This window comes from Sebastes fasciatus, chromosome 21 (genome assembly GCF_043250625.1).
Source record: "Sebastes fasciatus isolate fSebFas1 chromosome 21, fSebFas1.pri, whole genome shotgun sequence".
Taxonomy (NCBI): Eukaryota; Metazoa; Chordata; class Actinopteri; order Perciformes; family Sebastidae; genus Sebastes; species Sebastes fasciatus.
Window position 1 is genome coordinate 10,553,011 of NC_133815.1, and position 15,512 is coordinate 10,568,522.

At 38.6% G+C, this 15,512-nt stretch overlaps 1 protein-coding gene and 1 pseudogene across 1 annotated transcript; both read right to left on the reverse strand.

Annotated features, from left to right (window-relative positions):
- Positions 1 to 1,163: 1,163 nt before the first annotated feature.
- On the reverse strand, positions 1,164 to 6,261 carry LOC141759455 (solute carrier family 22 member 13-like). The gene is made up of 9 exons (XM_074621522.1): positions 5,824 to 6,261; positions 5,548 to 5,651; positions 4,649 to 4,803; positions 3,439 to 3,698; positions 3,172 to 3,246; positions 2,985 to 3,079; positions 2,033 to 2,247; positions 1,827 to 1,935; positions 1,164 to 1,730 (listed from the first exon to the last, which is right to left on the reverse strand). The coding sequence occupies exons 1-9, from the start codon at positions 6,196 to 6,198 to the stop codon at positions 1,517 to 1,519; spliced, it is 1,602 nt and encodes a 533-aa protein (XP_074477623.1). The 5' UTR covers positions 6,199 to 6,261; the 3' UTR covers positions 1,164 to 1,516.
- Positions 6,262 to 7,522: 1,261 nt separating this feature from the next.
- Positions 7,523 to 15,068, reverse strand: LOC141759449 (solute carrier family 22 member 13-like; annotated as a pseudogene).
- Between the last annotated feature and the right edge of the window lie 444 nt (positions 15,069 to 15,512).

Consider the following 15,512-nt stretch of genomic DNA (forward strand, 5'->3'; position numbering starts at 1 on the left):
AACCACAACTTTAACCCATGGAATCACAAACCCTTTCTTCCATGGATCGATAACGTACTGGGCTTACCTTAGTTAGCAATCGCACATGGCTGAGCAAGACTGTTCAACTTTGATTTCTAGGATGTACTTGTATTGATTTGGTTTAATGTTTGACTGTGGTGATTCATTTGTATTTGATATTTGGGTAGGTGGCTTTGCCATATCTGATGTGTTTAGTTTATGCTTCACATAGACAAGGTCTTGCATGCAAACTAACCATCTTTTCTAACCCACTACATGTCTAACACACATTAAGATCACATACAGAAACTGTGAATTAGTTAAACATAAACATACAGCTCCAGATAATCTTAACCCCCACACCTATTTTGGTTATAGTTATTAATTTAATTATTAATCAACGTTCCAAATTGATAGTTTAGCATATATAATGAGACTATATTAACATTTTGGTCATTGGTCCCTGATTCCAGGGTGGTGCCCTGTTTATTATTAATGTTTATTGATAATCTTTATTAATATTAATAATTCTATTATTATTTATTAATTAATTTGCTAATAACCAAAACCTATTACAGTAGAATCCCTACACCTCCCAAGTAATAATTACAAATGAATGCACTGGTGGAGAGTTTTGTGGAGAGCTTCCATTATCAGGATGTCAGAATCATGAATGAAAACAAATAAGTAATTGACTGTGATTGACTTGACTTAGTTCATTTCGAAGGTGTATGGCCAATATGCATATGACTGTATGAGGCATTACAGTGAAATGTAATAGTAATTGAAGTACATGTTGGGTTAAGCATTTGAATTATTTGACTTTGAACACAACAAATTGTGGATGTGAATCAACTTATTACAACCTTTCAGTTCTAAAATACAATGCAATAAAAACAAATGTCAACCAATTGTGAGAATAAAATAAAATTGCTCATATATATTTTAATGTTTTATTTTCTTGGGGTCGGGGTGGGGGGTGGGGTGGGTACATGCAACAATTAAAAGTCACAGGTGCATGGTCATAACAGTTTTACGCTCTTCATTAATTTGTTCAGCATGGATAGTTCCCTATAGGCCCATTCCCTGGTTTTCTAAAATGAAAAGCATAAGGAGGATTATTGAATAGAGTTACTGTGTTTAAATATTAGTGTCTTTTATCCTTAAAATCATGAAACACGTTGCAATCTAGTGTGGCAGCCGATCCACAACTTCTGACTGATGTCACTGAGTGCCTTTTTTTCTTTGTATCCTTAAAATCATATTGCACTTAAGTATTTATCCATTTGTTCAATTATACTATTTGCTGCTACTTGATAAGAGAAACTGTGAAAATTAATGTCCATTTAATGTACAATTGTGTACTACTCATTGTTTTCTCCTCAGCACTTCCATTCTCAGGTTTTCTGCAATACATATACTTGCTCCTCAGTTCCTTCTCATAATTAAGCCCAGTATGTAAGCCATATCACTAAGATCATATTCGTTATAATGATTTATTACACGGCTGTGTTGATCACTTGAGGCAATGTTGCCTGAGTTCTGTGTGGTCCTGAAGTTCAACATTGAGAGTTTCAGGCAGTAGCAAACAGAAACCTCCAGCAGCAATGGGTACGATGCCGTATATCAGCATGGGGATGGTATAATGGTAGACGTCCAGGAGGCTGATCAGTGGAGAGAGGATGCCCGAAACACGAGCACACATGGAGTTTAGACCGAAACCACTCTGCCTGTAAGAGAGCACAATGGACTCATCAGCAATCTCATGCTTGTTAATAGTTAACACAGACCTTTTGTGCAATCATCATCAGAAAGAGTGACATTACCTTAAAATGGTTGGGTATAATTCTGGAGTGTAAATATAGGATATGTTGAAAGAGGCAGTAGCAGCAAATTTCCCCAGCATGGCCAAGACAGTTACCACCACAGGAAAATCTGTTGGATAAATAATATATAACACTAAACTTTGACAAATTGACACCTGTATAACAATTATTTTTATATATTTAAAAAAAAATTTTTTTGACGATACCCTTGGGAATCGCAAGGACCATGAGGCAAGTAGCACCCCCAATGAACAGGGAGCCTGCTTGAACTTTTCTTCTTCCAAAGTGTTGAATTACCGCCACAGCACACACGACTGCAGGAATTTCAGCAATACTAAAGGCAAACTGTGTGAGGTAGATATTCAAGCCAAAACTGCCAACGTTCAGGCTCAGTCCATAATACAGAAGACTTGTTGAAAACCTAGTATCAGAGATGAGGACATGCTTTAAGTTTCAATACTGACAAAACAGGATTGTTATGGATTTTCTTTACCGATAATAAAAACACTTTTTTTAATGCCTATTATATGTCATAGATAAATAATATTGATATATATATATATACACCGATCAGCCATAACATTAGGACAGCATGGTCACCCCGACCAGTCTGTGGCTACGCAGCCCCATACGCAACAAACTGCGTTGCACTGTGTGTTCTGACACCTTTCCATCGGAACCAGCATTAACTTTTTCAGCAATTTCAGCTACAGTAGCTCTTCTATTGGATGGGACAACACGGGCCAGCCTTCGCTCCCCACGTGCATCAATGAGCCTTGGGTCTGACCCTGTCGCCGGTTTTCCTGACCACTTTTGGTAGGTCCTGACCACTGCAGACCGGGAACATCCCACAAGAGCTGCAGTTTTGGAGAGGCTCTGACCCAGTCGTCTAGCCGTCACAATTTGGCCCTTGTCAAAGTAGCTCACATCCTTATCCTTGCCCATTTTTTTCTGCTTCCAACATAAAAAAGTTCAAAGTTAAAAATGTTCACTTGCCATCTAATATTTCCCACACTGCCATGTGCCATTGTAACAATATAATCAATGTTATTCACTTCACCTGTCAGTGGTCTTAGTGTTATGGCTGATCAGTATAGGTGAATGACAAAGACAGTAGCAGGAATAACCTATTTCAGTTAAAAAGAAACAAAGACCCACCAGTTGAAGCCCATTATGAGAGTACGTTTTCTCAAATATGGTATTCGGAAGATGTCCAACATGCTTCTTCTTTCAGATGTACCCTCTATCTCAAGCTGAACAAGAAAAAGTATATAATGTACACAGTTTATAATTGAGAACATCATTGGATTTTGGTTGAAGTTAAAGTGTGTTTGATGCAGATCACCTTGTCTAGCAAATTCTCGGGGATCGTCCTCCCGTTTACCCTGGCTGCCGTCTGGAGCTCCCTTTGTGCCTCCTCCTTTTAGTATTTTTTTGTTGTTGTTGATGCAATCCCTGGGAACAGGGCAGCGGAGCTCTTTGCTCGACAGAACTGTATGAGACAAATTTAACAAAAAAACATGGAGGAAACTTAAGTCCTTGCTCTATCCAGGTATCCCTGCCAATATGACCCAGCAGACAGTTATTGTTACTAAAATACAAATGCAGGCACTTGTCCATTACTATCCATCATCCACTTTCCATTGGTATGAATGATTTTGAGTCTTGAAGTTGTGCATGCGGCGTGAGAGGCTGCTGACCAGTAGAGTATTCCCAGAACAGGAATGGCAGGACTGATGAGCACCAACTGCAGGATCCTCCAGTTGCGGATTCCAAATGCAACGCCAGACATCACCATCAGTCCAAAAGGGAAGAAAAGAACGATGATCATTGTGTAAAGAGTAGATTTAGAGGGACCATTCCACTCCAGCCCTAAAAGATAGATAGATAGATAGATAGATAGATAGATAGATAGATAGATATTATATCGCCCTCTTCAAAGCCACGAGACTACATTCACAAAAACAGTAATTTTACCTTGCAGAACGCGGGAGAATACATACACCCCACTTCAGAGCTAACTTTGAATCAGTAAGTGCTATAGTGTTCATATTGTTCATAACCTTATTAATTAGCTTAGTTTGGTAACCTACGTCACACATTTTTGCTAACGGCTGACTGAACGTTTCCATTTAAAAACAAACAAAAACTGAAAAGAAAGCAGATGGACCCGCCCTTTAAGGGAGTCCTGAAGCCTTCATTCATAAGGGGTATCCAAGGTAATGAATCCTTGTGAACGAGTATGGTAGCCCATATTTCTACGTCTAAAAAGCGATGATAAATAAAATAGCAGGTTATTAAGGCTTGTTGTTATTAAGAATGTTGTCTGTACAATCTGCAACCTACTGCTAGAAGTGAGGCACTGCAAAAGAAACCTAATTTAACTTTAACCTAATTAGTTAGTTCTTCATCAAGAATTTTAAAAGATAATATTTCATCCAACGAGATACCTAGGTACTTATAACATTTTATTTGAGCCCCAGTTATTGTACTGATCTGGTGAAGAGCATGTAATTAGTCTTATCTGGGTTTAGTAAAAGCTTAAGTTTAAACAGGGCCTTTTGAATAGTCAACAGATCTGACTTTAGTCATATAGGATGCTGATGAGTAAATAACTGTGTCGTCAGCATAGTCATGAATGGAGATGTTGCTAACCAATGAGCCAGGTCATTTATGTACAATGTGAACAGGACAGTCCGCAACTATTGCTTGAGTTCTGCCAGTAATAGAAAAATCAGTAAGGCAGATGTTACAATGGATTGTAGATTGTAACTTAATTTCACTACGAAGTTCACCCTAGTCATAAATAATAGTGTACTTACCCATAACCACTGCGTTCATCTGAATGACAATACTTGAGCAGCCACCGAAAAATTTGAGAACCATATAAACATAAATATTCGGTGAGAAAGCACCACCCACACCAAACAACAGCGTGAGAAAGAGTGAAAGTAGGATAGCAAGGCGTCGCCCAAATCTACAAAAAGAAGAGAATGCATATGTTTCAAATACTTTTAAGGGCACAAAAAGTCAAGTTTATCTTCGTTAAACTTTTCTTCAACAATGTAACAGTCAACATTAATATTCCTTCAATTGTTTGCTTATAATGGAATAGCTTCAGCTTATTTGTCTTTCAATGTTCATTATTACTTATTTGAATTAAATGATGATACACTTGTAAATATCAAAGTCATCTTAATCTACAGGTAGGGCATTCTCTAAAATATCTCAAACTGTCCTCTTGAGCTCCTCGAGGTCCAATCACCCAGTATCTGTAGTTTTCTTATCAAGATGATAGCCAGGTGGAAAGATGGTAAATCATTAACATCAGGTTTGTTTGATCCCCCTGAGCTTTTCATCGCCTATATCACATGTTTAGCCATGCTTAGTGGGGTGGCTCTGAGGGTGGTAATATTGGTCAATCAGTCCACCCCTTTGGTCCAGACTCAAATAACTCAACAACTATTGGATGAATTGCCATGGAATTTGGACATTCATGGTGCCCAGAGGATGAATCCTACTAACATTTCCTTAAGGGCCCCCAGCAAGTCAAAATTTTAATTTGTTCAAAAATGTGTTAATGTAGACTCTTAAGTATTCTCCTGAATTTAGTGACATCCCTGAAATTCTTTATTAAAAATAATTTAGTTAAATTATTACAGAAACTCTCCCGCAAAAAAATTTAGGATGTGACAGGAGCAAATATGTTGTGGGTTCATACCTGTCAGAAATTGCCCCGAACACCAGCGTTCCAACTAGAACACCTGCCATGTAGATGGACTGTGATGCCTCAATCAAACCATTCTTGTCACAAACCAGATCAAACTGAAAAACAATTATGAAAGGTGAGGAAGGGGAAGGAATAGATTAAAAAAAGATTTGAGGGCAGGAGCAAGGGAATTGCTAGTAACATGGCAATTCACAGAATTTAGGGACCCAGAAGTAACAGTGTTACAGACAGTTTCACTAAGCAAAGCAAAACCATTCATTTACTCACCTCTGACACAATGCTGGAAGCACCTATGGGTGCCTCATAGTCCCATCCATCTATGCATCCAGTTGTAGTGTTAATCCCATACGCTTCAATGGTCTCCAAATCCAAATCCACAGGTGTGAACATTTTACAGCTTTCAAAACTTCCATCGTTATTCACCGGGAGGGTGAGATTTCTTTGTCTCTCATCTGTCAGGTTTGGCCCACGCTCGGCGATCCAGTCAGTGTTACAGTAATGTGGAAATCTCATTCCTGTAAATACCTGACCAATCGAGTCAAAAGCTGAAAATATACCGGGGATGCATAATGCAACCAGTAACAATTTCTGAAACAGTCCAAACTCCCCAACCTCCTTTAGGATCTGCCCGAAGTTGCTCATATTGATAAGTGGCTGAATTTGCAGAGGTTCCTCATCAACATACAGAGTGAGGTATGGATGGGATAAGCTATACAGTAAGTGAGTCACTTGTTTGTCAATCTTTAACCAAGCACAGCCAAAGAGTGTATTATGGCAACTGATAAAATTGAAACCAATAAAAATGAGCAGAACTGGATGAAACAGCCCACAAATAATGACACAGACTTTATTTTTTGCTGTGTCTAGAAATCTATATGACCCAACAACAGATAGTTTATGTTACTAAAATACAAATCTTGGTTTGTGTAGCTTGGTTCTCATAATTAGTAAAAATGGACCAATAATGATGAAATTCAAGTATCTATGTGATTATGTACGGCAAAGCCCCCTGATATCTGAGACCATTTTTGGGAATGGGTTGAAAAAAAATTACATGCGTCAATGACATCCACTAATAAACCATTAGTCATATTTGTTTTGTGTTTTCCTTTGTCTAACTAAAACCCAAATCTGTTTTTTATGATGTCCACTTCCTACATCCAATTGTACTGAATTGTATTCTATTGTATAAGTCTGAAATGCTATGGCATCCGACCAGTTTAAAGGGGGTAAAAAAACGGTAGAAATAAACCTGAATTTGTTCTTTTGAACCTGTGTTAACTGATGTTTGAGCTTGCTCTTGTGAAGTGTGAACTTGCACAACACTGCATGTGAGTCTCTCTGTTGTGCCACACTGGCTAGCTAATGGCTGCTGCTCTGCACTGCGCTCAGTACAATATATATTTTCTGTTTTAAAAAGGTTCATCAACTCAAATGAGCTCAGTGTGGTCCTGAAGATCAACATTGAGGGTGTCAGGCAGTAGCAAACAGAAACCTCCAGCAGCAATGGGACAATACCGTATGTCAGAATGGGGATGGTGTAATGGTAGATGTCGCAGGAGGCTGATCAGTGGAGCGAGGATGCCCAAACATGGAGTTTAGACCTACACCGCCTGCAAAAATGTTGCTGGGGATTCATAATCCAATAACCAGTAGGCGTAAACCACTAACAGTTTCTGGAACAAACCAAACACCCCAATCAACTTTAGGATCTGCCTGAAGTTGCTCATATTGATATGCAAGCTAAGTTTGCAGAGGTCCCTCGTCAAAGTGCAGTGCAAGGTATGGATGAGCCAATCTCTAAGTGGCTTGGGTCTAGCACTATAGATGAACATATCTTATCTTGCTAATCAATATTTAAACCAATACAAACCAAAAGTGCGATATGGCACTCACAGTTCCTAAGGCTTTATCTTCTAGTTGTTTTAAGCTTCCACCAGTTGTTAACAAGTGACAATAACTCAGCTCTGATCAGTTCAACTTTATCTATATAGCATTTTAACACAGCATAAACATGCTATCTCATACAAAGGGCTTCATAGTGAAAAAAAAAAAAAAAGAACAAAAACCATATGTTCAAACAGTATATAGCCTACATGCAGCCCAGACTAACACCTCCACACATACAGCTTCAAACAAACAGCAATAAACGTGGCATCAGGCATGCCCTTTTGGACTTGGTTGCCTGTACTGACTGTCTGTCAGGTGTCGAAACCTGTTACGATCAACACATTCTCACTCTCATCTCGTCAAATATGGCAGTTTGGTCAATGGCCCTACGCGTCAGTTTTGCACGTGTCAATTTCTACTCGTTACATGCATACACTGTCCTTTCAAAATAAACCTCTGTTTACACAGGAAAAAACTTGGTTAGGTTTAGGCAACAAAACAACTTGGTTAGGTTTAGGAAAAGATCGTGGTTTGGGTTAAAATAAGTATGATTGTTTCATAGTTAAGTAGGCAATGTTACGTACGCGACATAGTAACGTAACATTACTTAACGTGACGTGACCTACATAAAGTTAAGGAGGCTACGTTACATAAGCAATGTGCCTCATTTAAAATAAGTCAACGTTGATTTTTGGTTTCCCACTGGACACAAACGCCGGTCTCCTGGGTGAAAGCCCTGTGTTTTTACGCAGACATTATCGCTCTTTATAACACGGCATTGTTGAATACTATATTCTGATTGGTCAATCACGGCGTTCTATGGTCTGTTATTTCTTTATAGCAGACTGTTGCTATGTATAACAGACTGTTGCTATGGGCGCAGTTCTGATGTCGAACTCTGGATGACCGTTTTTGTGTAAAATTATTGATTTCTTAAGTAAGTAGCCATGTAATAAGCGGAATAATGTACAGCAAGGGAGACATTGTTGTGAAATTCTGGAACTCCGCTTCGCATCGAGGTGCCACATCGCCCTGTCAGGATTTATTTCACAACAATGACTGGCTTGCTGTACATTATCCCTTACTAATACTACATAAGTTGACTTCCTCCTTTACTCCCGCCATAACTATGGTAGGGACTGCCCATTGTTTCGAAAGCCCATTGCTCTGAAAATATACACTCTCCGTGCAACAACCACAAGAATATTGCTAATTATTATGCAGAATGCCATCATTAGACCTTCCTGTCTCATTGCCTTGAAGGGCTACGTTGGTTGGGTTGGTTAGGTTTAGGCATGACGAGTGGCATTAGGTAGGGTAAGGGTAGGAATATCAGGGTAAGCCAATGAGAGGCAGAGTAGGGCGGGTCATGCCTTCGCCATGGTACTAAATTGCAACCGGGAAGGTCAGATGACATTATTAATTAATACGCGTAATAATTAGCCATGTGCTTGTGTTCGGGATAAAAGGCTGTTGGGAGATTTATCGGACTATTGGGGTTTCAGAATAATGGGCCGTTGGATCAATGGCATGGCACCACTATGGCCATGTAGAGCGAGAGTGAGAACGGGCTGTTACGATCAAAGACCCAGTAAACTTTGCTTTCACCTTAGCTGTCCTGTCTTCAAGTCGTGTGTTTGACATGAACTGACTTTCCAGTAGCTTTAGCTTTCATGTCATTGTTTTTCATATAAATAAGGAAAAAAATGAACAATGAACGATTGATTATGAAAGAAATTAAAGTTTGTGCTCTTCAATTATTTCTTCAGCAATGTAGCTGTTCCCTGTAGGTCCATTTGCTGGTTTTCTAAAATTAATAACAGAAAAAAGGATTATTATATTGAATTATTTACACTCAATGCAGTCTATTTTGAAAACATGTATTTTTTTTTCAAATACAGCATTTATACTCAGCTCACTTAAGCTCAGTGTGGTCCTGAAGTTCAACATTGAGGGTTTCAGGCAGTAGCAAACAGAAACCTCCAGCAGCAAAGGGGATGATGCCATATATCAGCATGGGGATGGTGTAATGGTAGACGTCCAGGAGGCTGATCAGTGGAGCGAGGATGGCGGACACACGAGCACACATGGAGTTTAGACCGAAACCATTCTGCCTGCAAGAACAAACAATGGACTCATCAGGAATCGCACACGGATTGACATGATTCGGTAACGCTTTAGATCACAGCCCATAAATTACAGTGTACTTGATATGGATATATGAGATATCAATAAAATACTTGGTTGTTACCTATACCAATATAAATATATAATTAAAGGGTGAAGAAGACAAGATATAAGGAAAATAAGTCAATAATAACTTCATGTTTTAAAAAAAAATTTCACCTAAATATTTTAGAAATACTGAGTGTCTATTTAATAATTACAGAGCATATAAATATTGTTACTGTGTATAATATTGAGAAATTAAAGTGTAAATAGTTTTTATATATGGAGAACTTATTATTAATAATATTGTGTCCGATGTTCCCGTCATGTTACATGTTACATAAACAGGCTGTAAAATGAAGTGTTCTCGTTATTATTCCTTTTTCACTGTAGATACAGTGTAGGTTCGGGGTATGCATGCTGTCAAATAAAATGGTCCATTGTTCACAATATTTTCACAGTAATTATTATGTATGCTGTAAAATAAAGCAGTCTTTTTCACCCCTTTTCAAGATAATTACTAATTCAGTAAATATAGGATATGCAGGTTTTAATGAATACCAATAAATAAAGAACAAACTGACAAACAAAATATTCACAGAGATATCAGTGTTAACAACATGTGTAATGTAATTATGAGCAGCAGCAGAAAGAGTGACATTACCTTAAAATGGTAGGGTATAATTCTGGAGTGTAAACGTAGGCTGTGGTGAAAGAGGCAGTAGCAGCAAACTTCCCCAGTACGGCTAATGTTGTTACCACCACAGGAAGATCTGATGGGTAAATAGTATAACAGAAAATGCTTAACATTGAAAAATTGACACCTTTATGACAAATGTTTTCAGATACTAAAAACATGTCCAAGGTTTCGAAGATACCATTTGGGACAGCAAGGACCACGAGGCAAGCAGCACCCCCAATGAACAGGAAGCCTGCTTGACATATTCTCTTTCCAAAGTGTTGAATTGCAGCCAAAGTACTCAGGTCTGCAGGAATTTCGACAAGACCAAAGATGAACTGTGTGAGGTAGATATTCAGCCCAAAACCTCCAACATTCAGGCTCAGTCCATAATACAGAAGACTTGCTGAGAACCTAGTATCAGTTGGAGAGTTGGAAAGATACATTCAGTTTCCCTAGTTAAAAACAGGATTATTGTGACTAATTTGTCCTATCAACACTGTATCTATTACTCATACTATCTATCATTGCTAAACATTATTCATGTATCTCATGTATAATGATTCGCTGACTGAGAAAGACAGTGGCATGGACAATTATCTCAATTAAAGAAGACACACCAGTTAAAGCCCATGATGAGAGTACGTTTTCTCAAATACGGTATCCGGAAGATGTCCAACATGTTTCTTTTTTCGGATGTGCCCTCCATCTCAAGCTAAACAAGTAAAAAGTAAGTTTTTGAAAATGTACGTGTCATCAAGAGGATTATTATATTTTGGTTGAAGTCAAAGTGTGTTTGATGCAGATCACCTTGTCTAGCAGATCTTCTGGGACCGTCCTCCCGTTCACCCTGGCTGCCCTCCGGAGCTCCTTTTGTGCTTCCTCCTTCCTGCCCTGAGTCATCAGCCAGCGAGCTGACTCTGGGAGAAACCTATTGGAACACAGGTTCAAAATCACAAACTATGATTTGGATGTTCTACTTATAACCTCTCTGTTTTTGGCGAGTAGCACTTTATGAACTTTTCAAAATATTATAGTATAAGAGGCTGCTGACCAGTAATTGGTCCCCAGGAAAAGGAGAAGAGGGCTGAAGAGCACCAGCTGCAGGATCCTCCAGTTGTTGATTAAATAGGTAATGCCAGACAATAACATCAGTCCAACAGAAAAGAAGATTACGATGACCATTGTGCAAAGAGCAGCCTTAGAAGGATCAGTCCACTCCACAGCTGTAAAACAGATGAGTATTGGACATATTGAGTTATTTTATTTCAGTGGTAACAACAGTGTTTAGTTTGTAGCTGATGAAACTGATGTCCGGCATCCACGTTAACTCACTTTCCAGACACTTCCTTCTTACCAAGTCAAGTGCTGATGACATCCCACTAATTCTGTCTGTTCCACAGTCTGAAACCCAGGTTGCAGCACACATCTCTGTGTGTCTGGCTGACACTGGATGACCTGCTGTCCTTTGCGTCCAACATTGCTCACAAAAGTGTCAGCTATATAAATATAATGTTAAAAATTGACAGTGCATACAAATTAATTGAGCAGTAAATGAAAGTTAGTTTAAGTGAACAGGTATGTGCCCAGTCAGATCATCGCCTGTGGTAAATTGTGTGGGTAATGGCAAGTTATGAAAAATTGCAGAATAGTGTTATTTTCTGGTTTATCATCTGTCCAAAGTAGTTGTTGTACCACCATTTACTTCCATCAAAAAAACGTGACTGATAATGATAATAAAACAAGACAAAAAGTGGACCTACCCATCACAGCTGCATTCATCTGAATGACAACACCTGAAGTCCCAGAGAAAAATTTGAGAACCATATAAACATAGACGTTTGGTGAGAAAGCAGCACCCACACCAAACAACAGAGAGAGAAGGAGTTAAAGCAGGATCGCAGAGCGTCGACCAAACCTATAAAGAGAGAAGAAGAGCATGTAAGCGTCCAACTTAATGGAGCGGATAACATCAATTTTCAGTCAAATCGTGCAAATAGTGATACAAGCACCAAATATGGCATGATGATTGCCGAAGGGTCACTTAGCAAATATAAACGACTGGCCACTTGAAAATCCAAGATCGCACCCATTTTCAAGATGGCCACCAAAATGACCTGCTGATAATGATTTATCTCACAGAAATTCATCCAGTTGGTCAATTTGAGTGATCTTGGTGTCAAATTATATGTTTTTCTAGCATGCTGGATCTAATTTTGATAGTTTTAATCATTTTTAACTGCAATATGGCGGCCAGGGAATCAAGCATCAAGACCCAGCTGTTTTATTTTACCGCCGAGAAAGTGTGTGTGAAGCTGAAATATCTTGCACGGTCATTGCGGCATAAGGGGACAAAGCCATCAGCAACAATAGGAAGTCCCTGGATGCTGTGACACCCCATGCTCTCATGAGGAAGCAGACACTAAACAGACACAAAATGACCGCCATATTGCCGTTAAAAAGTGTTAAAACTATCAAAATTAGATCCAGCATGCTATAGAACATATCATTTGACACCAAGATCACTCAAATCGACCAAGTGGATGAATTTCTATGAGAGAAACAATTAGGTCAATTTGGAGGCCATCGTGAAAAACGGCCGCCATCTTTGATTTTCAAGTGGCCAATCGTTTATATTTGCTCAGTGTCCTCTCTGGAATCATCATGCCAAATTTGGCGCTTGTATCACTATTTGAACGATTTTTCCACTATCGGCTCCACTAACTCTTTAAAGGTATAACATGTAAGGCTCAACGAGCGAGCGAAGGAGAGAGAGAGCAGCGATGGTGGAGCGAGCTATAGAGTGACTGAAGAGAGAGAGCGGCGTTAGTGAGAACAAAGCAGTAAATCTGAGAAATAAAACATTATTTTCGAAATGTTTCCCGGCAGTTTAGTTCTAAAGCACAGATAAACACACAATTAACTCGGCACAACTCCGCATAACCCTGCGGGAAGGAACCGAGTTGCCGGATTTTTAATGAATGCAGCCGGAGTCTATGTGTGTGGCTCAGCGCTGCTCTTGGTCAAACTACTGAAACACATAGATCATAGCAGCACTCGAGCCGGGGATCACTGGAACACATGCACATAACACAACCCGTTATCATCCGTGAAATACGGCCATTTTGTATCGGACAGAGTTAAAGGGGGACTGGCAAAGACAAAGCAGCGATATTTGACAACATGAACGGGCTGCACACCCTACATGCTGTTATTGGCTGGGGGTTACACCCACACGTGGGGCCCAAAGGCTGTTTGCAGACGCCCAGAAATGTCCAGAGTAAAGCGAAATCAGAAGAAAAGAGAAAATACAGGCAGAGGCATGCAGGGTTTCTGCAGAAACAAACACTGCCACACACTTCTAGTGGGGAGTAAGTGATGATTGAGAGAGATTACTTTAGTATCAGTTCATACATTGTTTTTTAGGAAATTCGTGGATATTATACCTTTAAATGAACATCATATGTTAGAACGGTGAAGAAGAATGGCTCTTTGCTATGAAAGCAAAATCATAGAAACTTGTGAAAGGAAGTGGATGTTTTATACTGTATATACTTACTTGTCAGAAATTGCCCCATACATCAGCGCCCCAACCAGAACACCTGCCATGGAGATAGACTGTGATGCCTCAATCAAACCACTTTTGTCACACACCAGATCAAACTAAAAATGGGAAAGGAAGGTGAAATGACAAAAAGATAATTAAAAAAAATCAAAGGAAGAACTGAGAACAGGGGCATAGTCAGTAATTATGGGCTCAACACAGGATTGGACTCAGGATTGGACTTCCTTGTCAGGAAGCGGTCTCAAACTACCAGCCCACAAACCGCAAACAATTAAATAATATTTAATCTTTTAATCATTAATCATTTATATCCATTTGCTTACCTCTGTCACAAGGCTGGAAGCACCTATGGGTGTGTCATAGTCCCATCCATCTATGCATTCAGTTGTAGTGTTAATCCCATACGCTTCAATGGTCTCCAAATCCAAATCCACAGGTGTGAACATTTTACAGCTTTCAAAACGTCCATCCTTGACCGGAAGGGTGAGATTTTTTTGTCTCTCATCTGTCAGATTTGGCCCAAGCGCCAAGATCCAGTCAGTGTTACAGTGATGTGGAAAGCTCATTCCTGTAAACACCTGACCAATCATGTCGAAAGCTGCAAACATGCAGGGAATGCATAATGCAACCAATAACCATTTCTGAAATAATCCAAACTCCCCAATCTCCTTTAGGATCTGCCCGAAGTTGCTCATATTGATATGCGGCTGAATTTGCAGAGGTTCCTCATCAAAGTGCAGTGTGGGAGATGAAGGAGCAGAGCTTTGAATGCTATCAGTCAATTTACAATATTATGAGGTTAAAATAATGCATCTACTAATTAATATTTAACCCAGTACATTATATGAGTGTGATATGGTTTTAGATATAGCTCTCATGTTTTAGTAGGGAACAACAGTCACGCTCTACTAACTGTACAAGTTGGAATGGACAATATAATAAAATGAGCAATAACTCTGATAGTGACAATACATAACTCTACTCACCTCAACTCAACCTACCAATACTAACATATATTCAATATAGAGGCTAAAACAGGAGAAAAAAGTCGGGCAGAGTCAAAAGTCAGGGAGCATAAATATGTTTCTAGTTTAATCTTGTAAAATGTAATATATGTACATTATTCAATTATTAAATTAGCTAAAACTACTTTAGGAGCAAAATAAGTATTTAACAGACTATGTATGTATATATATGCACATACATTTACAAATATGAATACAAATATCTATACATATACAGATACATACACACATATTATATATACAGAATATATATAGATCTATATCTATAGATCTATAGATATATCTATAGATATATATATAATGCAATATATTAACATTGAAATTCCAATAAACTTCAAGCTACAAAATGTACTAAACTGGTCTTTAACAAATTATGACTTTTAAATGAAATAAAATCCTTGATTGTTTGACACTTCAAAATAAATGATCAGCTTAATTTCTGCTTCCTAAATTGTAGATAAATTGTGGTTGACAGCTACCATACCTGATTATAAATAAGGTAAAAGAGAAACTACAAACTTCTGATTATGATTTTAGTATAAATTAAAGTTTGTGCTCTTCAATAATTTCTTCAGTAATGTATCTGTTCCCCGTAGGTCCATTCGCTGGTTTTCTAAAATTAAAAACA

What these genes read in the sequence shown, in the direction of transcription:
- LOC141759455 (XM_074621522.1), bottom strand. Translation starts at nt 6,198, where the DNA reads ATGAGCAACTTCGGGCAGATCCTAAAGGAGGTTGGGGAGTTTGGACTG. An exon ending in CTTCCAGCATTGTGTCAGAG is followed by an intron (nt 5,652 to 5,823) that starts GTGAGTAAATGA and finishes ATTGTTTTTCAG; the next exon opens with TTTGATCTGGTTTGTGACAA. An exon ending in TTCGGGGCAATTTCTGACAG is followed by an intron (nt 4,804 to 5,547) that starts GTATGAACCCAC and finishes TTCTTTTTGTAG; the next exon opens with ATTTGGGCGACGCCTTGCTA.